Source organism: Enoplosus armatus, chromosome 17, assembly GCF_043641665.1.
Source record: "Enoplosus armatus isolate fEnoArm2 chromosome 17, fEnoArm2.hap1, whole genome shotgun sequence".
NCBI lineage: Eukaryota > Metazoa > Chordata > Actinopteri > Centrarchiformes > Enoplosidae > Enoplosus > Enoplosus armatus.
In genome coordinates this window covers 6285212-6310636 of record NC_092196.1, presented here as the reverse complement: position 1 = coordinate 6310636, position 25425 = coordinate 6285212, and the positions used below count along the sequence as shown (strand labels likewise).

The 25425-nt window shown below is 44.7% G+C and overlaps 2 protein-coding genes across 3 annotated transcripts in view; one reads left to right on the top strand and one right to left on the bottom strand.

Moving 5' to 3' along the window:
* The first annotated feature begins 1096 nt into the window (after window positions 1-1096).
* cbx7a (chromobox homolog 7a) lies at window positions 1097-5378 on the top strand. Of its 2 annotated transcripts, XM_070923607.1 has the most exons (6): window positions 1097-1366; window positions 2511-2554; window positions 2695-2760; window positions 2905-2971; window positions 3360-3645; window positions 3743-5378. In XM_070923607.1, the coding sequence occupies exons 1-6, from the start codon at window positions 1298-1300 to the stop codon at window positions 4318-4320; spliced, it is 1110 nt and encodes a 369-aa protein (XP_070779708.1). In that variant the 5' UTR covers window positions 1097-1297; the 3' UTR covers window positions 4321-5378. The 2 variants fall into 2 exon arrangements, with proteins under 2 accessions (XP_070779708.1, XP_070779709.1); XM_070923608.1 differs by lacking the exons at window positions 1097-1366; window positions 2905-2971 and having other exon boundaries at window positions 2509-2554.
* Window positions 5379-7568: 2190 nt separating this feature from the next.
* The window catches only part of ep300b (E1A binding protein p300 b), a 31190-nt gene continuing 13333 nt past the window's right edge, over window positions 7569-25425 (bottom strand). The window contains 15 exon segments of the mRNA XM_070922478.1: window positions 7569-12238; window positions 12976-13257; window positions 14164-14325; window positions 14421-14588; window positions 15066-15231; window positions 15454-15714; window positions 16603-16753; window positions 17173-17240; window positions 17764-17841; window positions 18196-18252; window positions 19302-19412; window positions 20471-20559; window positions 21350-21589; window positions 23894-24045; window positions 25219-25414. Of these exon segments, the coding sequence (XP_070778579.1) occupies window positions 8903-12238; window positions 12976-13257; window positions 14164-14325; window positions 14421-14588; window positions 15066-15231; window positions 15454-15714; window positions 16603-16753; window positions 17173-17240; window positions 17764-17841; window positions 18196-18252; window positions 19302-19412; window positions 20471-20559; window positions 21350-21589; window positions 23894-24045; window positions 25219-25414 (5517 nt within the window). The 3' untranslated portion in view covers window positions 7569-8902.

Genomic DNA, 25425 nt, shown 5'->3' with positions numbered 1-25425 from the left:
ACTGTAAACTGATCCACACCAGCCTCAATGAAAGACAATAGGAAATTGACTCTGGTCTTTTTTCCACAGCAGTCCCTTCACCTTTATGAGCTGTCCCACCTGGGGGCTGGGCGAGTACATGTTCAGGCAGAAAGTTAGATAAGTGTGTGTGTGTGTGTGTGTGTGTGTGTGTGTGTGTGTGTGTGTGTGATCACACCACTGAACAGAGCAAAGCATCAGTCCTCTGTAAAGAAAATAAATGTTGGCTCCAACATATCAGCAGTCATTATCATCACTGAAATCTTTATTGGTGTTGTAGTCAACCTTATTTCGAGCTCTTCTCCTCTGCAGACAGGTTGCTTAGCATTCAGGATGTAAAGACTGTCAGTCAGTGTTTAGCTGTTTAGTTCCATATTTGGATCAAACACGGGTGGACATTTCCAACAGAGAGTGAAGCAAGGCATTCATTTCCATTGCAGATTCTGATCTTTCTTGCCTTTGCTACTGTTACATAAAAATACATGAGCTCACACACTGTTCCATGCTCAGGTTGGAGTTCAGTGTTTTAACTAATCGGCATTTTTACGTGGGGCCAGGCTATCTCCAGGATAGCTGTTTACCCCTGTTTCCAGTCTTTATGCTAAGCTAAGCTAACATGAGAATGGTATTGATCTACTCATCTAACTCTCCGCATGAATGCAAATAAGCAAAATGTTGAACTATTTCTTTAAAGTAGCAAGAATTTGTTTAAGTTCTACAAGGAATTAAATAAAACATAAAGCCATGTCACTTTGTAAGGTTTTTAAAGTTGGAGTATACTGAGTTGAAGAGCCTTTGCCTCTTGGATTATTGGCAGTATTTTTAATGAAGACATTCTAGAGAAATCACTCATTGCATAGCTGTCTCCTCCCCTAACTCTAGCTTCACATAACCTTGTCGTTTTGACCCTCCTCCTCTGTCCCTCTTCTGCACTCTGCTCCAATTTGCGTGCGCGGCCTCGTGAGCGCGGGCACGCACACTGGGGGCTCGGCCCTACGCAATGGAAAGGGGGCGCGCCCGGCTTAAAGAAGCGCGTTGTCCTGTGTTGATGTGTCGCAGATTTTAAAAAGTGGGGGAGGCAGGCGGCAGGAGTTTGTTGAGAGGGAAGCGCAGAGACTCAGCGTTCAAAACAAGTGTTTACACCGGGAGCGAGCAGCCGCAGCGACACTCCAAGGGCTTTTATTCCTTCCTCCTCAACTATTTTTATTTCCGCTCTTTGACAATAACAGCAAACATCCAGTTTGCGTGCTGTTTGGAGCGTGTGGAGGAGCGCGCGGCGATGGAGCTGTCATCAATAGGAGACCAAGTGTTTGCAGTTGAGTCAATAACAAAGAAGAGAGTGAGAAAGGTAAGAGGGACGAATTGCAATACACTTCATAGAACTTACATAACTTATCTTCCTGTGCTTTTATCCTAATGTAGCGGAGCGCTCAGTGTGGCATCTCCTGTCCTCGTGCGCAACAAAACTAAGCTACGCAGGTTCCCAATAGTTTACGCAAAAGAGATGTTCCGACTAATATATTCTTTTAAGTAACTGCGCCAAAGTTTAACATTGTTTCGCAGCCTGACTCGCATCCTGTAGCCCCCCCGTGCAGCTGCTGAGTGAACGTGTTATGAGGGAGCCTACGCAGCTGTAGTAAGATGTTAAAGGGGGTGTGTATCCTGAAAGCGGGTATACGGCCAGTGCACGGGGAGCTGCGCAGTTGATTTAAGATACGCCAGCGTGTGGCGGCTGTAAGTAGCTGGGCGAAACTGCAGCGTAATGTCACTGACTGCTGGGTAATGGTGACCCATTGATTTACAGTGGACGAGATGTGAACTCCGCGCTTACACATTATCCCCTCAGTATAGAATTTGGCGGCACGTTGTCGTATTTGACGCAGCACGTGCACATATAGTGTATCATGTAAAAAATAAATGAAAAGTGCAGTGCGACAGCTCCTTCATCTAACAGCAGTAAGGTATTGTAAAGTTTATAATGATATAATAAAATAGTGAAACTATGAGTGACTCGTGTCCTCGTAAACAAACAGCAGCCTTCCACATCCGCACTCAGGGGAGTAATAATTGTTTCAGGCTTGCTGGTTGAGTGTTGCGCAACACCATGTTGTTTACATGTACCCATGGCCCCACCTATCCGAGCCACCGGTGTAATGTTCGAGAAACATCCCGTGCATTGTCGAAACCGGCTCGCGTAGCCTTGTGCGGTCACGTCACCGCGGTGCGAGAGAAAAGCTGCTGTTTGGAGGCCACCCAGCCCCGCTGTCATTGACGTCATCCCCGAGAAAAACACCATTTGAGAGGGAGAAAAATGTCCATGACCCTCCCTCACTCCTCTCTTTAAAGTGACAGTCATCCTTTTCTCTCGCACACAGCGGCTCGTTCCTGCATTACGCTGGAGCAGATTTGAAGCGCCGGTTGTGTGAATGTGTCCCTCTCTCTCTGCTGCATCTCCTCTAACCGTCCCCCTCCTCCCCCCTGTCTTTCCTCAGGGTAATGTGGAGTACCTACTGAAATGGCAGGGATGGTCCCCAAAGTGAGTAAGCTTTGAGTCATCATCCGGTGACCTCATCCCTTCAATATGTACACAAAAGCCTTTTCAAAATATGCCTCTTGATACCTGAGCACTGTCCTGTGAAGATAGACAGAGTGATTTGAATGTTTGTGTGTTGGCAGGTACAGTACTTGGGAACCAGAGGACAATATTTTGGACCCGCGCCTGGTCCTGGCCTACGAAGAGCAGTGAGTAATCATGGAAAGCTTTTTTTATGCTTGCAAAGCACTTTTCTTTTTTTTTTTGATTTTCTTTTCTCGCTCACAATCTGTTTCTCTTTGTCACTTTGTCTCTGTCCTCCACCGCCCCCCCTTGTTTCTACTCTCTCTCAGTCAGGAGAAGATCAGAGCTCTGGCATATCGCAGGAAAGGTCTCAGACCCAGGAGGCTCGTCCTGCGGGTAGCGACACTTACCTTTCTTCTTGTCTCACAAGCCTTTTTGTCATACCTTCCTTCACTAGCTCACACAGCTCAGTGAGGAGTTTGTATATGTGAGGGCAGTTTCACCTTAACCCAGGTAGTGATTGTTGGTTGTGAGTTGTGCCTGTTAGGATCTCAAAATAAACCCTCAGACAGGTGACCTTTGAGCAGTTTGGAAAATGAGTCAAATTTAGGCTGAACAAAGAAAGTAAATCTGGTAAATATTACCTGCTAAACATCAGCATGTCCGTAGACAGAACTCCAACCCAGATGACGGACTTGTCCCTGGAAACATAGTGTAGCTGTTGTCTCAAAATGAACACAGTAATGACTCGTCTGTTAACCTGCCACCTTTGCTCTGCCCCCAGAACATCTTCGCCATGGACCTCCGTAGTGCCCACAAGGAGAAGCCCCCCCCTCGACTGCGTCTGTCCCTCACCCGCTCCATGAGCACGGATGTGGACCAGGCCGTGTACCGTCGGCCAGCCTGGAGGAAGAGCAAGCAGAGGGTATCCAAGCGGGGTCCAGCGCACAAAACCATCCGTCCACTGAGGAAGAAGGAGGAGCCCATGGAGGACTGGGGCGGCACCAGCGAAGAAGAGAAGCAGGAGTCCGAAAGCACCACCGAGGAGAGACGTGAAGACAGTTTATATGGTCGGTTTATCAAGTGAATCACTTAAAAATTCAGCAGCCTGGTCATGACCTTTGACCTTTTAATAGTAAACAAAATGTCTCTTTTGTTCTCTTTAAGGTCAGTCAGAGTGCAGCTCCCCGCCATTGCTGGAGCGACAGGACTTGGAGATGGAGGTGGAGGAGAAGGTGGGCGCTGACCTGACGGCGGTGGACACAGACACGTGGACTGACACACCAGGAGGGACATCTGAAACAAGACAGAACCAAACGTTTGCGTGCAACCAATCAAGGGATAGCGCCTCGGTGCCCGAGTCTGGACCAGGTGATGCGGTTACCGTGGGCGACGGGTCAGATTGGGACATAGGTGAGGAGAGCACGGAGTCAGAGTTGGAGTGTCCCGGATTAGAGAGCAGCGTCTGTCAGAGCAACAACACGACCTCGGTGATAGGGAGCGTTCAGGGGAGCAGCGAGACGGCAGGTGACCACGCCGCCATGGTCTGCTCCCCTGCTGAGGCGAGCAAGGAGGAAGTGAAAGGCGACAATCAGAGCGTTACCACGGCGACACCGGGCAGTCAGACCGCTCCCGCTGCAGCAGATCATCTCGGTAACGTGATTGTGACAAACGTGACTATCAACTCCCTGACGGTGACTTTTAAAGAAGCCATGGAGGCTGAAGGCTTCTTTAAGGGCTATTAAATGAGGAGGAGGAGACCAGAATAACCATAAGTAGACTTGCCACTCATTTTGTACATGTAAATAGCTGTTTGTGTAAGATAATTCCACATGTTTACAAAGCTACACTCATTTCCTACTGAGTTCAATGAAGACATTATTGCCTTTGAATAAAAAAATGAGTGGTAATTTTATCATTGTGGCTCATTGATTAGGTGAGATAGGAAGCCTGAGGCCCCAAAGAATGTGCTCAAATCATCCATTTCAATCCAGGAGACTAAATGGATCTCAGTGGCAGGGGCCGCTGGGTTTACTGAGAGCAGGAGACAGATGGTGAGACAGCAGTCTGAAACGTTAACAGTCCACACTACTACTTCCATGCAGTTACTTTTTCCAGTCGTCCTCAGTGCTTTCCAGCTAAGACGTAGGTCTCGCACTCAGATCTGTTCTCGGAGCCTGTTTCAGTCGCTCCTCTTTCTTACGAATAATGTTTTGTAAAGATATTGCTGTTTTGTTTTTTGTTTTTTTTCAGCAATCATCGCACAGAGCGAACCGCATGCCCTGTCAGTCTGTGCCACATATGCACAAAGCCCTGTCCTGTGGTTTGTTGAAGAGGTTTATTTCTGTCACAAAAGAAATAAAACAAAGAGAGAGAGAGTTAATGCCTGCCGCTTAGATGAAGTTCTGCATTTCAAGGAGGATGGATGCACAAAAAGAAGTACACAGTTGTGTTTGCTGTCTGTCTGTCCTTTTACTTTTCAAGTATGAAATGCTACCTGGTTCTATTTTTGTATTACCAATTGATAGTCCACTCTTTTCACTAGCCTTTGTGCATTTCAAAAGAGGAGGTATCAGTTTCCACTGCCGCTGCTCCGCTGTGTAGGGTAATGTACAAATGGAAGCAAATGTACATTAGGTCGGACTGTAGTGAACTATTATTTATTGCATGTCACATGTATAAGCTAACTAACTTATGTCACTTAGTGTGTCTGTCTCTGACAAAAATGAACTGTCAAACATGTCTTCTCTCTAAAATGACTTTTTATTTTGATCGCATTTCCAATAAATATGTATAAAAATAACTGCCTCCTGTAGCATGTTTATCACGTGGGAAGATTAAATATTAGCCAAAAACACGCAGCAACCCACATCACAGCACAACTTTAAGACAGTTTTCCTTCCAGCAGACCTTTCTTGTGTAGTGATTTAACTTTAGACTTACATATACAAATTAAAACGTGTAAGTAACTAAGATATTTACTCCTGTTAGAGCAGTACCACTTGTACTTGTTTTGTAAAGATACACTGAATTTGTTTTGCAGACAACAGCGCCCCCTAATCCCAAAGTCTTGAAAGTCAACACACCTTAGTTCTGTTTTATTCATTTATTAATCTTAATAAGGGGAAACTGTTGAGCACTACCAGGGCAAGCATCTTTACAGTCTAATTTTACTGTGAATTTTGAACTTAACCAGTGAAAGTGTGCAAATGTTCACTTTCTGTAAACAAGAAACTTTTAACTTCAAACTCTGAACATTCACAATGATCAGTCAGCAAAGAGGAGTAGTCTGGATTCTTTCTTCAAACTGCATGAGCTAATGATCACACATCCAAATGCCTTCTTCTTTCTGTTCTCCTTTCTGAAATATAACACATTTTTACTCTGAAAGATGCAAAGCTTTGCTTCCAGTCAGGAATTGTTTTACACCAGGAATTTTACTGAAACTCTGGTAAAATATCTGCTAAAAAACTACAAAAAAAGTGAATCCTTTTTGTGTTACTTCCTTGATAATGAACAATTGCACTGCCACGTGTCACAGCTAGAGGGCATGTTTTTCTCAGGAAAGAAAAATTACTGTAAGTGACGCCATCCAGTGCAAGTTAATGGTCTCTGAATCATAGGCTCAATATGTCTGAAGGGGGGCGGGGGGCGCGCAGACACTAACAAGAAACATCATTCAGAAATCATAATGAAGCCCTTGTTATTCTGCAACAAACATACTTGTGTGAATTTGAAAAGGGGAAATGACACATTTTATACTGTAAAATCAGTAAGCATCATTTGGGTGCGGGCACTTTTCACTTTGGGACATAAGCCAGCTGTGATCACAGGGGTTGAAAGGAATCAATATTTTACACAGCAGTTATCCTGGTAACTTAGTCCTGTTTAACATAGTAGTGCTGGTATTCAATGCTCCAAAATGTTACGAACTTGTTGGTAGGTAGTAAGAGGTGTCTTGTAGTATCAGAGGAAAGTTTTTAAGCATCGCAGCAGGGGCCTCTACCATGAAGCAAGTTCAACTCAGTCTGGCTCTCTTTGGCTTCACCGAGTTTAACCGGTATCATGAAGCTGGTTATCAACTGGCCCTGTCGATCCAGCTGTGAGTGGCTTCATGAGAAAGACAGTTCTTACTGAACCTTTTACCTAATATTAAGCTCAGTGATGTGTTTACAATGTAATCACACTATTTAAGTAGTGAGAGGCTGCAGAAATTCTAGAAATGATATACAAAGTAAACGTGGAAACTTTTGAATAAGTAAAATGCTTTAAGACTCAAATTTAAAGCCCTATTTCTTGGCAATAATAAACTGTACATTACCAATAGTTACATTGTTTACTCAATGTGATAAATGAATGCCATTTAAACAAATTTAAATATTCTAATATGAAATATTAATAAATCCCTGTCCATTAGTCACATTTGGCATTTTGAACATGTTCAGTAGAAGTGATTATTTTGATTATTATTCAGGATGAACAAACTTATGTATACGTGATACACTACTACCCTAATAAAAACACAATATAAAGGTATTGTCTTTATTCTATCCAATTATCCCATTGTCATCACTATGTGGCTTCATGTTATTCCCAGCTGGAAATAAGAGTGTAAAACCAAATACGCTGTCAGGAAGAATAAATCAAGTAAAATGCAGCTAATCTTCATTCATTGGTATTTAATGTGGTGAACTATCCCATCATCTGTTTTAAACAAATGGGAACAGCAGCACACTTCTGACCCCTTTTGCTACAAAATAATGCTCTGTATTACCCGTCCCTTGACTGTAAAGTGAGTACTTATGTCCCTGTTAGCATCCTGCAGTGATGTGATTGGTCTGTGATCGGGCTGTTGGCAGGAGTTCATCTGGCCCTGAGCAGGTCAGCTGTGCAGCACAGGTTACCATGGTGATTTACCTCAATTAATACTAAGCATATTCATCAAATACCAAATCTATATTTCTAACAAACAGCCACATGCAGGACACACCCCTGTTGGTAATTTTCATTTTATTATAAAAAACAGTATTTGAGTCCACAGTTTGTGTTTCCTTTGTACAGTAAAAAATATTAAATTAAACTCCCAAAGTTCTTAGCAGAAAGATAAAGAGGATGGAGTTTGGGGGGAGGGAGAACGACTTCCCCCAGAGGAGGAGGGGAGGGGTTTAAAGTCCAAGGGAAGCAGCAAAGGGGACGAGGCAGAAAGAGACGGAGACTGACTGCTCACATCTCCTCCTTTCTCCTCATTTCTGTGCAACACAGTTCATTTGGATCAAAATCCTCTGTTTACTCCAAACAGTAGAATCCTAAAAACACTAAAAGGAGCCCACCCCACCCAATTTTTCACATCCCAGCCCATGTACTCAAAATGTTACAGGCACACAGGTATGCACCCCCCCTCCCCAAGCCTCCACTGCTCCATATTAAGTGTCTTTAAAGGAAGGAGTGCACACACATTCGAGGGAGAGGGCTTGCATGTTTGCGAGGGAAGACTCCCTTCCAGCATGACCGATGTCCAATAAAGAAGCTGGCCGGGACGTCACAATATGTCCGTTCAACATCTCAAACTCACAGCAGCCCCTCGACCACTGCAATAAAACACTGACATTGAATTATTCCAGACCCAACTAAAGACGTCTAAAGTGAAATGAAATATCCACTACCCCCGTCTTAACGGTCAATAACAAAAATATATTTCTATACGAATTGTAGCAGTCTCAGGGTACATAACACCCCCCCCCAAAAGAAAACAATAAATAAAGCAACCCCAAACATTTAAAAATGAAGATATGCATCATGTTTGGATTTACATTAATAATAATCCACATCACTCTGCAAAACAGAAATAGACAGACTGAATGATGGGAAACGAAACCGATAAAAAAGTTCTTTGCATTAAATCATTTCCTCTTTAATTCTCGACCACTTTTAAAATCTTAAAAACATTTCTTAAAAAAGGCAATTACTCCTATTTACCCCCAAAACCCCAAAAATATCACCTTTCTTGTGTTCAGCAAGAGGTGGAGGTGAAGGGGGGTGCTAGAGAAACCATTCCCCTCTTTGTCCACAATTGGCAAAAAAATATATTAACAGCAATAACTTACAATTCATTTACTCTAATTTATTTAACGACTGCTTGATTTATTGTTCATCTCCCATAGGAAGTTCAGTTCAATGCATCTTTATTGAAAACATTTTAAATAACATTTAATAATAGTATAAAAAAAGAAAGGCTAAGTAATAACAATAACACTGTCCTGGGTGAGTGCAGTTTGTGCGAAGAATCACAGAGCATTTCAGCTCAACTTGACACGTTAAGTAGAATTCCTACATGATGTCTAAGGGGTTGTGATTCATGTTCTGGGCCAGTGGGTCCTGACTGTTCCCCCCCGGCCCGTGGAGACCAGCCATGCCACTCAGCTGAGACAGCATGGCGCTCTGGTCCGACCCAAACTGCTCCATAGAGTTCTGTTGCTGCTGCTGGGTCGATGGCTGTTGCTGTTGTTGTGGAGGGACCACCATACCCGGGTGGTGCTGGTTCAGGTGGCCTGGGTGAGGGGAACCAGTCTGCATCTGGGGGGAGATGTGATGTGGTGAGGGCTGGGGCTGCATGCGTGGGGACGGGCTGGAGTGTGGGGGCTGAGACTGGGGTCTGGGTGAAGGCTGTGGGGATCGAACCTGGTTAGCCAGAGATGTGGGCAGCGTCTGGCCCTGCAAATGTGGGTGTGGGGACTGGGCCATCTGCTGCGGCTGCTGAGGGCTCATGGGATTGCTGTGTTGGGCTGGTGACCCCCCAGGGCCCAGATGCTGCTGCTGCTGCTGGAGCAGCCTCTGGTGGAGGGCCTGTTGGAGCAGAGCCTGGGAAGATGGAGGTGGGGGGCCACTCTGAGTAGGCTGAGGGCCCTGAGGTGGCTGCTGAGGACCTCCTACACCCCCTCCACCTGGTCCCGCATCACCCCCTTGCAGGCCAGCCATGGCATTCTGCTGCTGCATCTGGAGGTGGTGCTGGTGCTGGAGCCTCTGCTGGAGTGCCGCTGTGGCCTGCTGCTGGGCCACCGACCCTGGGTAACCTTGCCCCTGCTGGCCTGGGGGACCACCAGGCTGCTGAGGGCCAAGAGGCGGACCTCCCGGTGGGCCCTGAGGCTGCATCCCAGGCTGTCCCATGTAGCCCTGCCCCTGTGGTGGCTGTGGCTGTTGGAACTGACCATGATTTACTCCCATTTGCTGCTGTTGTTGTTGTTGTTGTTGTTGTTGCTGCTGTTGCTGTTGCTGCTGTTGTTGTTGTTGCTGCTGTTGGAGATGCCGTCTCATGAGCAGTTCTCTAAACTGGGGATTCAGATTTGCCATCTGTGGCCCCTGGCCCTGCATACCTCTTCCTCCCCCTTGCTGCTGCTGCTGTTGCTGTTGTTGTTGTTGTTGTTGTTGTTGTTGCTGCTGCTGGAGAGCTGCCACTTGCTGTTGTTGTAAACTGCTGAGCATCGGCCTCTGCTGCTGCTGTAACTGCTGCTGCTGCTGCTGTTGTTGTAGCTGCTGCTGCTGTTGCTGTTGCTGCTGTTGCTGCTGCTGCTGCTGTTGTAGCTGCTGCTGCTGTTGTACTTGCTGTAGCTGGGCCATAGTGGCCATGTTGACATTCGTCCCTCCTTGACCCCCCATGTGCATACCCGGCTGGCCGGCACCTGCAGCATTCATGTTAACCTGGGGACCCCCTCCTGCCATCACATTACCAACAGGACCCCCTGTGGGACCAGGAACTCCAGGGATTCCACCTGGTCCACCTGGCCCCCCCTTGTATTTTGAGGCCCTCTGCTTGATAAAAGCAGCCATGAGTTGTGGGTTGGACCGCAAGATGTTGAGGACTTGCTGTTGCTGTAGTGGTGAGCTAGGCGAGCGGAGAGTCCGTAAAAGCTCCTGGAGGGCGGCCTGGGGGATGTTCCCACCAGCAGCACCAACCCCTGGCACACCGGTAACTCCAGGGACAGCTCCCCCTGGGACCCCGCCACCAGCACCTTGCTGCTGCTGCTGTTGTGCCATATTCATCAAGGCAGCATGGCCCTGAGTTTGTTGGTGCTGCTGCTGCTGTTGTTGTTGCATTTGCTGCTGCTGTTGTTGAGCTGCCATCATGGCTGGATGGCCCATTTGGTTCATCATAGCTTGCCTCTGCTGAGGTGGCATCCCCTGGCCAGCCCACTGCTGTTGCTGCTGAGGGTTTTGAAGTGGAGCACCCATCCTCTGCTGTTGAAGCTGTACCTGAGGGGGGAGCTGGCCCTGGGGCAGGTTACCCTGCTGAGGGGGCTGCTGCATGGGCCCACCAGCGCCAACCATCATCCCTGGCGGAGCACCTTGTTGTTGATCCATGTGGGCCCGAGCAGCTGCCACTGCTGCTTGGTTCTGTGGTGGCATGCCCTGGGGTCCAACCATCCCTACTGCCCCTGGGTGTCCCATGCCCATCTGTTGACCTTGACCCTGCTGATGGTGGGGGTGAGGAGGCATCAAGCCTGCAGCTGCCTGGGCCGCTTGTCTCTGCAGAGCCATTTTCCTCTGAGCATCGGCTACCTGTTGGATCTTCATGGCAATTTCTACTGCTGCCGGTGGAGGGCCAGAGGGGGGGTGCTGTTGCGGAAGTGGAGGCTGGCCCTGGGACTGACTGGGAGGTTGTTGGCCCCCAACACTTCCAGCCATGACAGCGCCACCAGGCTGCTGCTGGGGAGGTGTTGCAGAGCCAAGGACTGGTTTGCCCTGGGACTGATGGATTGGGGAGGAGCCTGGGGGTCTGCTGGCATATGTAGGCAAATTGTTGGGGTGCTGTTGGAGCTGTTGGAGCTGTTGGAGCTGTTGAGGGTTGGTCCCTGCTCCACTTTGCTGCTGCTGCTGCTGGACCTGAGGAAGCATCTGCTGCTGATGTTGGGGAGAGCTCATCATCCCCCCAGCCCCACCTCCTCCACCTGCCATCTGCTGGAACTGGTGATGAAGGGGGTGCTGAGGAGGTATGCCACTTTGTGTGGGCATCCCACCTGGCTGCTGTTGCTGCTGGACTCCAGGTCCAGGGCCCATTCCTTGCTGCGGGACTGGAGGCATTGTCTGTGTTGGGGTCTGAGGAGTTGGGGGTTGGGTTCCACCAGAAGTTGGGGTATTGGGTGCCGTGATACCATTGTTCCCTGGTGATGGAAGTCCTACAACAGGTCCCCCCGGTGGCCCTCCGGCTGGCTGCCCCACCCTCTGCATGCTGGCCATCCTCCTCCTTAACATCTGGGCCTGCTGGAGCCGGTGCTGCAGCTGCTGCTGCCGAAGCTTTTGCTTGATGTTCAGACAGAACGGGACGGGACATTTGTTCTCCTGACAGTGTTTGGCATGGTAGCAGCACAGAGCAATGAGCTGCTTGCAGATGGGACAGCCGCCATTTGTCTTGCGCTTGCAGCCTTTTGTGTGCTGAACAACACGCTTCATTTTCTGGCAGGACGGCAGGGAGCAGTTGGCGTTGCGGCACTGGCATGCGTGGACTAGCGACTGGATGCAGCGCTGGATGCTGAGGCGGCGAGAGTCTCCGGGGCTCTGGGTGGCTGCTGCTGCCTGGTTGTTGCTGTCGTCGTCCAGTCCAAGCCCTAGCTTATCCATCTTGTGTTCATGACCTTTAGTGTTGTAGCAGGTGATGCACAAGTCATAGTCCTGGAGAAGGAAAGGAAAAAAAGGATTGAATATAAAAATGAATGTAAGTATTGGATTCATACATGTTAACGTTCCTGTGAATCTAAAACGCCACAATTAAAAAAAAACCACATCTCTTAAAAACCACCAGGCTTCTGCTTTGAACTAAAAATGATGGAAAAGCAAAGATGTTTTGGTGTTCACACTACAGTGGATAAATCTGAAAAAGCTGTTTACATTTGAAAATGATTTGTCAGTACAAGGGTCCATATGTCATTTGCTCTGAAATGTCAGAGCAATAAAAAAAAATGCTAAATGTGTTTTTCTTTCTCCGAAACAACAAAACTGAATTACGTCTGGTAAGGAGTGGGACAGAGAGGCTGGTTACTCTGCTTGGTCTTAGCAGGTTAAAGCTCTCACCTCTCTCTCTCTCTCCATGATCACTGTTGTAAATTCAGCTGAACACAGTTTGAGGTCTCCTTGACAGATTTTTCTCATTACATCAGACAACAATACAAGTATACAACAGTGATTTGATAATAGCTCATAAATGCTACCGGCAAATTGGATTACTAAGGTTCACCGAGGCTAACCAGCAATCTGAATGTGGAGACTTTTTAAACGTGATAAACGTCAGCTGATGGTGAAAAATGCATTACAGTATTTAAAGTATTCCCGCTGTCGCCGTTTTCTTGCTGCAGTTTCATCTCTAGTCAAATTAAAAGGGATAAATGCAAGATTTGAATGAGATTTCTCACCTCGCAAACAGTGCAGTGGAAGCGGGTCTCCACATGGTGTTTACACTCATTGCAGGTGTAGACGAAGCGGTCCTGGCTCTGGTTGTGCAGCTCCACCAACATACACATGGAGCTCCACATGGACCTCCTGAGAGAGCTGAACTCCAGGTGCTTGTCCCTGGCCAGAGTCAGGAAGGCATCGCGGCCGTCCATCAGGTCACAGGCCATCAGGGGGTCCGCGTCAGTGATGGGCGGCAGCGAGTTGGCAGTGGGGCCAGCAATGAGGCGGATGACAAAGAAGACCTGGGAATTAGAGCGGAGAGGGTCAGCTACAAGTTTTCTCAGTCGGTGGCTTTATAAAAATGTTATTATAGATTAATACACACATTCAGGAAAATAAATAAATAGCATTAGCACCTTTTCCCTTCTGTGCAATACATTGGCCTACTGTCATCAGATTATCTTATTCTTTCTATTCTACTGTACTTAAACTACAACCTAAAGTGAGCAAAAGTGCATCACAGAGCTTTAATGGCAGTGGGAGTCAGACTTAGGTCCTTCACAAACAAGTGTCACCTTACGTCCAGTCAAAATGTCAAAATGTGAATTGAAGGACAAATATCTTTCATGTGATTTTATCATAGCACTTAGAAACAATGAGGAATGCAGAAATGGGGACAGTGTTTCAACAATAGCAGAGTCAGTTAGTTCAGCGCAGAACTGTATGTAATTGTTTCTCTACAGTTTTGATTCACTTTCACCACTGTTATCAACGTCAAGTGGCTGCTGAGTTTACTAATTAACAAACTACTAAAGTAACGGGGCTGTCAAACCTCCGTTGAGCTGAGGGGAACTGCAGAATTGGTGATAACTCTCTGTGAGTTAGTAACTACGAGCGACACTTTTCATATACACTTTTTTTTTATATTAACAAGTGATCCATTGTTAATATAAAAATATAGATCATAGCCGCTTTAACCCATTATTAGTCAGTTGTCAGTAAAGTTAAGGACATTTTTATTAAGCTCGGATGTTGCCACAGTATAAGATGCATCCAGCAGTACTACTATTGTAATGACCTGCATTCACAGAGTGGAGTCAACGGGATGACTCTGATGACAAAGGTCACTGTAATGTTCTTATAATTATGTCATGTAATCCAATAGAAGAGTAAGCAGCTATTGCTATTATCAAATTAGACTTGCATACCTCCTTATGTTTCTCCATGGTGGCGTAGAGCTTCTGGGATAGGTCGTTGGAAACATTGGGCATCCCTGGTTTCTTCTTATTGGCTCGGCTCAAGCTACTCTTGTTCTTGCTTGTCTTTTTATTGTTCTTCTTTTTGGCATTCTTGCTGTCTCCTTTTGTGGCCTGTGAATGTTTCAATGTCAATGTCAGTATACACCACTGTCATGACAAACATCAACACAATATTTTGTGACGATGATTACATGTGGACCACTCACATCTGTGCTCTCATTGGAGGTACTGTTCTCCTCCCTCTTCCTCTCCTCCTCCTCTTGCTCCAGCTCCTTGATACTCTCTTCCAGCACGTTGGGCCAGAAGTCGCCCTCAAAGTACGGAAGCTCCTTGGCACTGGTCAGCCGGTCCTCTGTTGCCTGCTTGAAGATGTCCTGGGGGACAAAGAGGGACAAAGAGATTAGTGCTAGTAATGCCATTCAAGTCCTCATTGGCTTTTTCAGAAAATAACCAAAATGACACTACAGAAAAAAGGTACCTCTATAAAAGGTTCAAGTTCATTCTTGAACATGGCGAACAATCAATTTAGTAGCTGTTTCAGGTCTTTTGATCATATCACATGATCTTCATCAGCAGATGCAGTTTGCCCAGTTATCAAGGAATTGTAGATATTCCAATTTTCAGATTTAAAAAAAAATTTTTTTTTAACGACATTGGAGCATCTACATATGGTATGATTGAAAGCTCCACAACAGCTAGTGAACTTGTGGTGGGATTTCTTTCAGTTTAACAGTTTGACAATGTTAGGGACTATGGATGAGTCAATGTCTTGGGGCTTGACTGTTTTCCTCAGTGATAGATGCGTGAATTCACATTGTTGGTACAATAACTAAACAGAAAACATGTCTCACTTTGTAATCATGGACAATGCGCTCAGCAACAGCCTTGTCCAGCATCTTCTTGTACCACTCCTGCAGGCGTTTTGGCTTGGGGATCTTCTGGTCCGCTGGGTGACAATGGAAGATGTAATCATCCCCTTCACTGGGTGGACAGGCCCAGATATGACCCGTTGTAAACCTGACATAGGAAGAAATGTAGTTGTAGTCATTACAAAAGAAGTAAATTGATTTCCATTCCATCTGCCTGCTTAATGCAACTGGAAACGGTCTGTAGCAGCGCCTGGAACACAAAGCCTAATGAATACACTTGACACTGTGTAATGGGCTCATATCTAAACCTCTGTGTAGCTATAATGCTTAAGTTTTCATTTGGAAAAATCACATGACACCTTTCACTTACCCCTGCCTCTTGACATACTCCAGGTAGCCTAGCAGGATCTCGTGGTAGACAACAGTCCTGAGGTGTCGAGGTTTGAAGAAGTGCACGCTGTCCAGGTAAGAGATGTACACTCGTCTCTGATTGGGAGGCGGGCAGTCCGAGCCGTACTCTTGAACGTGCATGCCGAAAAAACACACATCTGCTCCGTCGATGTCCTCAAACGCAAACAGGGCTTTCATCCTGTACGGGAAGGACTCGGACATCTCTCCGGTGTCAACAAACCTGGAGGAAAGAGCCAGGGTGAGGGAAATGGCTGCAACGTCCTAGCAGTGCTTTTCACATTCAGCTAGTCAAAATTAGCTGGTTTGAATTGAGAAAATAAATGATGACTTCTCGATGAAGTTGTAGTGTTGAATGTTGAAGGGAGCACTCCTCCCCACCCATCTAATCACAGCCATTGATGGTACAAATCCAGCTATAAACTAACTTCAACTTGATGCAGGTGTTTAACATGTTTCCAACTGGTGATTATCAAACTAACATCGTCTGATGTCTGACCTGCAGCTGGACTCACCAGCACCTGATCGTGACTGTTTGGGCATTTTGTCTCTACTTTTCTCACCTGATAGACCAGATTATTTCACTACACACACTTGTTAGAAATCACAACGTTCAGCTCCTAAGGATTTTGTTCACAATATCACAATGCAATAGAACACACTAGGGCTGGTTAATAAAGCCCATTTTAACAATATGTTTGTCTATTTTTTTTATCTGCAATAAAATAATCACAGCTAGGAATCTGGTGTAATTAATTGCAGTGATTTTAATGCTTGTTCATGGTCATTCATATACTTTTATGCATGTAGATCAAAGGAGGCTGGTATGGTCTGGTCATTTAGAGTGAGTCTGTTTGGCACCAGGATAAACTGGTGATAAACTGAATTGTTCACGGTTTCCCCAGAGGAAACAAAATGATGACAGGTGACTTTGCCCATTTTCGGCAACGTTGCTTGACATATTGTTTTCATTCAGTATTTTGCCGCACCGATAAGTGAGATTGTGACAAATATCAAAGTTATTTAGCAAACCATCCTAAATATGTTCAGTGGTGCTTCCCTCTCACCACACACCCAAAACCTGCAGCAGCACTGAAATTCGACCTCCTACCTGGACTTCATGCCCGGCTTGACCTCAACGACCTTGTCTGAGACATGGACCACCCGGATGGTGACCTCGCCAGTTTCAAGGTGGGTCTGCCGCTTGAGGTAGTCGTTCACTCGTGTCTCCAAATAGCACCCCAACTTGGTCTGAGGGAGCCCTGCAAAACACAGTACGAAGGATGAGGAAAGAGAGGTGGAACACAGAGAATCTCCTCTCTCCCTCTCCAACTTCCTCTATCTTTAAAACTCTACATTAATACATTGATAATGACTGGCACTGAAATTAAAAGACTGGGGTCAACGTTGATCATCATGAGCCAGGCAGCCATGGACAAACTCAAAAGAAGAAAATTATTATTTCTAGGTGTCGTATGCTGTACAGATTTTTGTTTTAAGGGGACTCATTATTCATCACTAATATGGTTTGAGTTTTCAGAAATGTTGGTATTAAGGCTAAAAGAGAAAGCCGGGATGAAAAGGGATGAAAACACAATGACAAAGTCTGGATGAAGGAAAGGAGGAAGGCAGGGCTGTAAAACACAGAAATTAGCCGGTAGCTCAGAGTTACTCCACTTACTTTTGGCCGCGTATTTGTTCTCTTTCCGCGTCTTGTTGGCCTTTTTGAGGCAGTTGTCACACACAAAGCTGTGGTTAGGGAGGAAGTAAAAAGTAAATGGTTAAATTTGCTCTGTGACAATCAGCACCAATGACAGGGATTAACAGAGATGACTTAGCCTTTCATGTCAGCCTTCCTTTCTTTAAACAACTATAATGACTCTGAAATTAGTTACATCTTTTAATTACACAGACCACACATGAAGGGAGCTCAAACTTTGAGGAATGAACGACTCTTACTCTACACTGGAGCTCTCAGGACTTCGTTTTCATGCGCACCTGTTGCAGCCACACAAACTGCACCTCAAAATGTTGGAACTGTGTGTGATCTTTAACTTGAAACAGCTACATGAAAATGTGTCTTCATGTGTGTTAGGACTTTATAGTTGTACCTTTCCAGCACCTTTATTGATGTTTTGGATGATTCTAAAGCTTATCAAGGAATACAAAAAGGCCACATTTATTTTCCAGACCCAGTCACATAACAGAGTGTGTGTGTGTGTGTGTGTGTGTGTGTGTGTGTGTGTGTGTGGATGTATGATAGCTGGCTCACCCTGACGGCCATATGGTGTCATGATGCAGAACACAGATCTGGTGCATTTTACGACCGCAGTCAATACATTCCACAAGTCTGAGCAGAGAGAGGAGGAGACAAAAGACAGACGTCCAAAGTTAATAAGGTGTCACACATAATGAAAACACTCAGCTATAAAGTTGATAAATAAATACGTTAAGCTAAAAGTTCTGACATCCAACATAGTTTTGTTAAATGAAAAACAAAAGCTTTTATTTCATGATTATTTACAAATGATAATTCATTAATCACATTATTTATATACAAGCACATAATTCAAGAGGCTCTAATAAAAAATTTTTAAAAAATCATGATGCAAGTTAAACTTAAAACATGAAATCATACATCTGTCGGCATTACAGAGACAATGCAATAATAAAAGAAAGTGAATGAGTTAAGAAGGGGACATACAACTCAGGGTCAAGTGTGTCGTTCTTCTTTCGTTGGAACTGGTCTTTGTTGATGGACCTGTGGGAAATATCAGAAAACTGCTGTAACAGACTTGCTTATAGAAATTTAAAATGTGCCCACTAGCTAAATATTTCATCACTACATATCGGGCCTTTTTAAATATAACATGGATACTATACATACTGACGGTGACGTGAAAGACTGAATTCAACTATGTGACAAAGATGAAATCATCCAATAAGAAAAGAGGACTTGGACAAGGACAAAATGTCCTTTATGTATTGTTTAGATTCATCTTATACATTTCAACAAAATGGCAGTCAAAACTAAAAACTCCAGTGAAGAAATTAAGAGTTTTAAACAATTACAAAAATGTAATCTATTTATGATCTTTAACCTCTTAAACCCCACTGAGCTGCTGCTGGATCACTCACTACAAACTCAAACTGATGTGCAGCCAAACATTGTTCAATCCCACAGAACTTTAGGGCTGCAACTAACGACGATTATCATTATCGATTCATCTGATTGCCTTTTCAATTAATCAAAAGCAGCACGCCTTTACACAGGAGACGCTGGAACTAGGGGATGTTTCACGTTTTCACTTCAAAAAATGACTTAAACGATGACTGGATTATCAAAATAGTTGCTATCAATCGACTGCTAAAATGAAAGTGAAGTGCCAAAGTGAAGTTCTGTTGAGCTGCAATGATAAATTGTTCAAAGATCCCAACGTTCCCAAACATACCAAATATGATGCACAAGATATCTACTGTATAATATTTCCATTGGATGGAGCAGTGCAGCCACATAAAAACATGGGAGTCTTAGGTTTGATCATTTCATGCAGTGTAAACACCATATAGTTTCAATGACTGGAATAAGCTGATACTGAATATATATGTGATAGTGTCAGACACTGCGGAATAAGATGATTTTTCTAACCTTAAAGTTACTAAAGGGAAAATAAAAGGGGAATGTTAAAGAGTTGAATTCATGCGTTAATGAGTTAATAACAGCTGGTACATTCAATCTTTGATGCTGAAAATATCAGAGAGCTGTTGTCTGTGTGTGTGAGAGGACGGCAGGAGTGTGATGGTACTCACGTCTGAGGCTGGGAGGGGTCGTCCCCCAGGGAAACACTCTCGCCTTGGATTTCGTTGAAACACTTCTCACAGAAGTGGTACCTGTCAGCAAGAAGCCCATATTTTGGTGAACTACACCGTTCGCCATCAGCACAGCCAATCACAGAGAGGGCACGAAGAAGCAGCCGCCAATCAGGGCAGGGCAGGACAGGCCAGGGGGCGGACACACAGGAGGAGGCAGAGGGCAAGGTAGGTCGTCGCCAGGAGGAAGCAGCCAATCGTGATGCAGGGTTTTTGTGTGGGCGGGTGTTTTGATTTTGCGCGTAAATTTTGGAGTGGATGATTGGTCACACCAAAACAGGCCAATGCAGACATCACAAGCGTTAAAAAAGGAGGGAGAGAAGGGAAGGGGGGGGAGGGGGAGGGAGGGGGAAGTCAAAATGAATATTAAAAAAGCGTGAAATAAATCGTTACAGGTCAGACAAAGACAATGGAGGGGACAGAGAGGGAGAGGGGGGGGGGACATGGAGGAGGGAGGGACGGACAGGATGTCAACAACCAACAGAGGACAGAGAGCCAAGGCAAAGCAAAGATTAGCGTCAGACGTCCAGTGGTAAACAACAACAACATTACAGCAACATGAGAGACCACTAGGAGCTGTGGAGGAGGAAGGGAGTGAGGATACGAGTCTCCGAACATGAAAGGGTGGATGAGGAGAAAATAAACAAATGGTAAAGCAACAGAGACCCATCATCCTTTCAGTTCATTCATAAAGTGGGAACCTTCCTTTCTTCCCTCTATTTATGCAAGTAAATATCAGAAAATGCAAGCCGCCATGTGTTGTGCATGTTCATTTACTAAACAATAGTGCAACACATAAAGAATAAGTGCCGAAGAAGACAGGAGCCCACTTTATGAATGACAACATAATGAAAATTAAAAACGGTGAACTATGAGGATGGAGATGGTGCCAGGGTAACCAGTTGAAGCCAAATTAAAACTCATCTGTGATTGCACTGATTGATGCTATGCGGTAAGAAATATTGTCAATGTGCAAAATACAACAAGACACATACAAGCTGGTCTCATTGGCTGCATTTTCACAGCCAAGCGTCTACATGTCGACTACGCTTTCTGAATTTGTCTGTAATCTGTGGGTGCTTGTGTTCCAATGTGCCGACAGCCCTTACCTGTTCTGGTAGCTAAAATAAGCAGCGTCACGTTGGATGGTGCATAATTGTTTTCCATAGCAGCATAGAGTTTGGGGGGAAAACTCAAACTGTAACAATAAAAGAGACAAAAAGAAAAAAGTAGTTTTGAAGACCTGTTGGACATAAACTGACTAAATGACACCTCTGAGCTATACACTCCTCACACAATCATGCAGTAGTAAGATCCACAAAGACAAACTTGTAGCTCAAAACACACTTACATGCTTGTATGACTTCTCTGACTGCATTTATGTGGTCACACCTAGCCTAAACCATTAGCTTAGTATAAATAGTGGAAACAAAGAGAAACAGATAGTCTGGCTCTGTCTCAAGGTGACAAAATCAAACGATCAGCATCTATAAAACTCTGTAATTAACATATTATATACCTTGTGTGTTTAATCTATTTCCAATCTATATTGCCAGGCAACCACCGCAGACCCCAGAAAGTTACTGCCCCCAGCCAAGAAATGGCAAATTGTTGTTTTAACATTTCAATTTCTGTACAGATTAAACAAACGAGATACCCCGTGTTAATTGGTGATCTTTAAACAGTGCTGCTAGGCAGATTTTGTTACCTTTGTATAGAGCCAGGCTAGCTGTTTATCCCTGTTTCCAGTCTTTGTGGTAAGCTTAGCTAACCAGCTGCAGCTTCATATTTACCGTACTGACATGAGTGGTATCAATCTTCATATCTAACTCTGACAGCAAGCGAAAGTCACACCCAAAAGTCACTACAGAACTATTCCTTTAAAACCGAATCCTGAACATAAAGTAGCTAAAAAAAAAGACAAACTGAGGGAAGCATTCCTTGCCTGAGAGCACTTGAGTTTAGAAAAGCAATAACACCGGCCTCACCTTCCTCCCACAGCAGTATCCAAGGCCCTGCATGACAGGATCGATCTCCGATTCGAACACCTCAGCCAGTTTGGAACAGTACTTGTAGACGCGGGACGTCTTGCGGTTATACAGCCAGGCATTGTTGAACATCAGCCAGATGTCCTCGACATACTGCCAAGGCTCTTGGTACTGTCCCGTGTCCAGCTTCCGCTTGATGGTCGACAGGTCCATGGGGTTCTTCACGATGTCAAAGTAGTCCTGGTTTGAAGGGGCGCCATCCAGATTTGAGTGGCAGGTTGGGGTAAAGTTCAAGAGTTGAGAAAGGTCAGAGGAGGGAGAGAAGAGAGAGCAGCGAGATAGTGGGAGGGTTTGGTCGTCCGAGGGACCAAGATGAGAGAGATGGGGAAGAAGAGTATGATCATCATCATCATCATCATCATCATCATCATCAGCGTTGTGGTCGTCAGGTGAAGGTGTGATGAAGTCGACCAGGTGGGACCAGAGTAGGGAGAGAAGAGGGTGCAGGGGGACAATGTTGTTGAGCGCTGCAGAGAAGAAGGTTCGCGTGCAAACAGAGAGACATGACAACTTCTGCCCTCCAGCTCTCTGCTTTGCACCCTACATATAAAGTCAGGTCCCTGTACTGCCAACAGGGACCAGGAGACCGCCACAAGTCTGTCTGGTCCTCTGCTGCTCATTCACATTCAAAAACTAGCCACAGATGAGCATTGCATTTTACATATCCTATTGCAACTGAAGCCAAGCCTTGTGAAGATCATTATATATATCAATTTGTCTTTGTAAGTGCTTAACACTGTCCTACAGCTGGGGGAACGGCTCTCTGCTGTAGTCTGAAAGCAAACAAAGCTTTCAGGCCCAGGAAGCGATTAGGGTGCAAAACCAAGAAGAACAGAGCAGTGGCAACAGCAACAGGCAGACAGAGATTTACTGTTTTTAGCAACATAGTGGTTGGCATTAACAACGCCAGCAGCATGAGTGGCGATACGATGGCAGAGTTAAAGCCAACAGTGCTGAGGTGAAGCAAATGTAAGAGGGACGGATGAGTCTCCAAGTCGTTTTTTTCTTTTCCTGTCGTCTGCCCTCCGCTTCTTCTCAAACTGAAGCGCCATTTGTGAAAGGAGCGGAGAGGAGGGCGAGGAAAAGAGAGACTTTTTGGAGATTCAACCAAAAAAAGAGGACGTATGAGTTTCAAAGAGCAGGGTCCATCTCAGTGTCACCATGGCAACAAGATTTAGGAAACAGACCCTCATCTCTGAATGGAACCACTCACATGAACAAACAAATGATGCACATTACCATATCAACCTACAGGGCCAAATTTATGTCACTGCAGTGTTTAGAAATCCCACTGGTTTGAGAGAAACTTAGACTTTCAATAAGTGGCTGAATGTTTATCTGCAAATGGTGTTATATGATTATACAACAGTGGAAAGTTGCATCACTTGACTGTGGAGGTTCCTGAAGAGAGGTGAGCCAATAGCCTGGTGCTCACTCATCACTGCTCTAAAAATGGCTTTTACTTAACTTCATATTGCATGAGGCAGTGGGAGGACGGACACTGTCGCTCGGGTTTCAATACAACAATGATTTTTTTTGTATGCAAATACATACTGAGTCTTATCAAGTACTCTTTTCCCCCTCCTAATTTGGATGCAATGAGGGTAAAGGTATTGTCCCACCTCTACACACTGCCCACCTGAACACCGACACACTACTACTGGTGAGGAACTGAACTAGAAAGCTAGCAATGGAATACTAGGATGAAAGCTACAAAAATCATAATTCAAATTAAAAACCTAAAATTTGATGTCAAAAGGCAAAAGTCAAACAAATTAAAAGTGATAAATGAAAGCAATTGGCTCATGAACTGTTGTTAAAGCAAATCGTGTTCTTCCTTGAAATACATAGTGATGACATGTCTCCATTATTGTCTCCTTATTGTATTTGCAGTGCCAAGAAAGACAAACAGCTACTAATTAATTAGGTATAATACTCTGATGGATGCTTGGGTCATATAATATTGAATTGTTTTTTAGGTTGTTATATTTAGGGGGGGTCTACAAATCAATTAAAATCAAATCTACAACAGCTGTCAGCACAAATACTTAAATTTCAATGTCAGAATCTGTAATTACTCTGCCAAACTTTCAATGTTGTTTTATATTTGATTTGCATATGTCATTTACTTTGTGTCCTTCGCTACAGTTCCATCAAAGTAAAGCCAAATGTTCATAAGAGTCATTGCTTTGATTTACAAATGACAAGAAGTTTCAAAAAAGAGAACACACACTCACACACACGCACACACATATATACACACATACACACAAACTTCCAAATCTAATTTTCTTAACTTCTAACATGCAATGGGAGAAAAATCAACTGAAAGATTAAAGAAACTGGAAGCAGATATATAAAATAAATTCAGAAAATATGACAACTATGAGAAAAAAATTAAAGATGAAAAAAGGAAAACAAACAAAACAAAAGCTACGTTTTCAGAGGAGTTGAAGCAAAATGGCAGCCAGTGCAGTCCCTTACCAGGTTAGTTTTGTTACTAGTTCGAATACGTACGGGTATTCCCAGTAACTGGGGGTCCACCGGCTGACGAAAGGGAAGGGACTCGGGGTCCTGCCGGTACAAAGCTTCCAGGGTGGGCATCAGAGCCTGACGCAGCTCCTCCGGCTTAAAGACTAGAAATGAGAAATGAAAGAGATTTAGGGACGGAAGGTAGAGGGAGAAGAGAAGAAGAGGCAGGGGTACAGACTGTAAAGCAGCTTCTCTTCTCTGCTGCATTTGAGGATCATGTAGCGTTGCATCACTTAACGATGGCCTTAATCTCTGTGTGGTGTGTCTGATGTGTGCTAAGCATTGAGGTACAGTCGCTGAGATGCATCCGTCTGGGGAGGTAATGTGATAAAAGCGGTACTTTTCTGATGAGCTAGTGCATCACGACCCTGCTGCCATGTAGGTCGGAAAACCAAAAGGCACTGGTGTCATCATACGCTGTCTGCAGCAGCACCTTCAGTTTACTTATGGAGGTTACTCACCACTCAAGTAATTTCTTCAGTAGACACTCCTGGACTCTAGCCGTCACACCAAATAGTGACATTTGCTCGTCCACGTAAAATAGTTAGATTGGTGATGTAGTAACTATTCACAGGGCTAATTGGTGAACTGCTGTAGTTGGCGACTATTTTTTCTCTCTGCTGTTTGTGTTTACTTCGCCCTGGCATTTTGCTCACAATTGCACACCATTTCATTCAATGAATAGTTACTGAAGAGGGAAAATAAAGCTCTTCAAGCTAATGAGTTTGCCAACTGATCATTTGCAAGCTTAGCTCGGCCGCTCACACAGTTGTTTCAAAAGACGTATTTGTACCTTCGACTCCCGTCTAATTACATTCTGCAAACCATTCCTCTTTGTGGAGCAGTTTATACTCCGACAGAGGAGGTTAAATAAAAGCTGATGGTGCAACACAGTTAATACGCTACGATGGCTTTCTCTATTTTGGACTCTCTGTCCCCTCAAAGATCAGCACTATCAAGGTGGCTTGCTATTGGTCAACAATGCAAATTCACGTCAAAGTTCAACAAAAATGAACTCTACGTGGAACATTTGAGCAGATTCATTTCTCCCCCTCGAGCAGATCCTCTAATCGCCACAATTGCACTGGAATGAATTGACTTTATAGCAAAATTTTAAATCCTGGTGTGTCAAGAGATTATTTTAATGACCATTTTTACTTCTTGAGTTCTTGTTAGTAATAGTGCATTGACTTTAGTACACTTTTTTGCCTACTCAACCCACACATCATTGTGCAGATAATGGTGCTGGTTAATCAACAAGAAGATTCCAAACGTACTTTTCTTCTTGCTCTGAGCGCTGGCTGGGGAGCTGTTGGAGGCCGCTGACCCTGGCCCCTCATCTTCCTCTTTGGGCTCTTTCTTCACCTCCGGCTTCTTGTCTTCACTTGTTGCTACCGACGATGACACAGAGGATGAAGATGTATCCATGGGCTCGCCTTTACACCCATCTCCTGACGGCTTCTCTTTCTTTATCTGAGAGGAAG

Bases quoted from the DNA above. Each gene is read 5' to 3' on its own strand.
- cbx7a (XM_070923607.1), top strand. From the start codon at position 1,298: ATGGAGCTGTCATCAATAGGAGACCAAGTGTTTGCAGTTGAGTCAATA. The intron at 1,367-2,510 runs GTAAGAGGGACG...GTCTTTCCTCAG, and splicing joins CAAAGAAGAGAGTGAGAAAG to GGTAATGTGGAGTACCTACT. The intron at 2,555-2,694 runs GTGAGTAAGCTT...GTGTGTTGGCAG, and splicing joins TGGCAGGGATGGTCCCCAAA to GTACAGTACTTGGGAACCAG.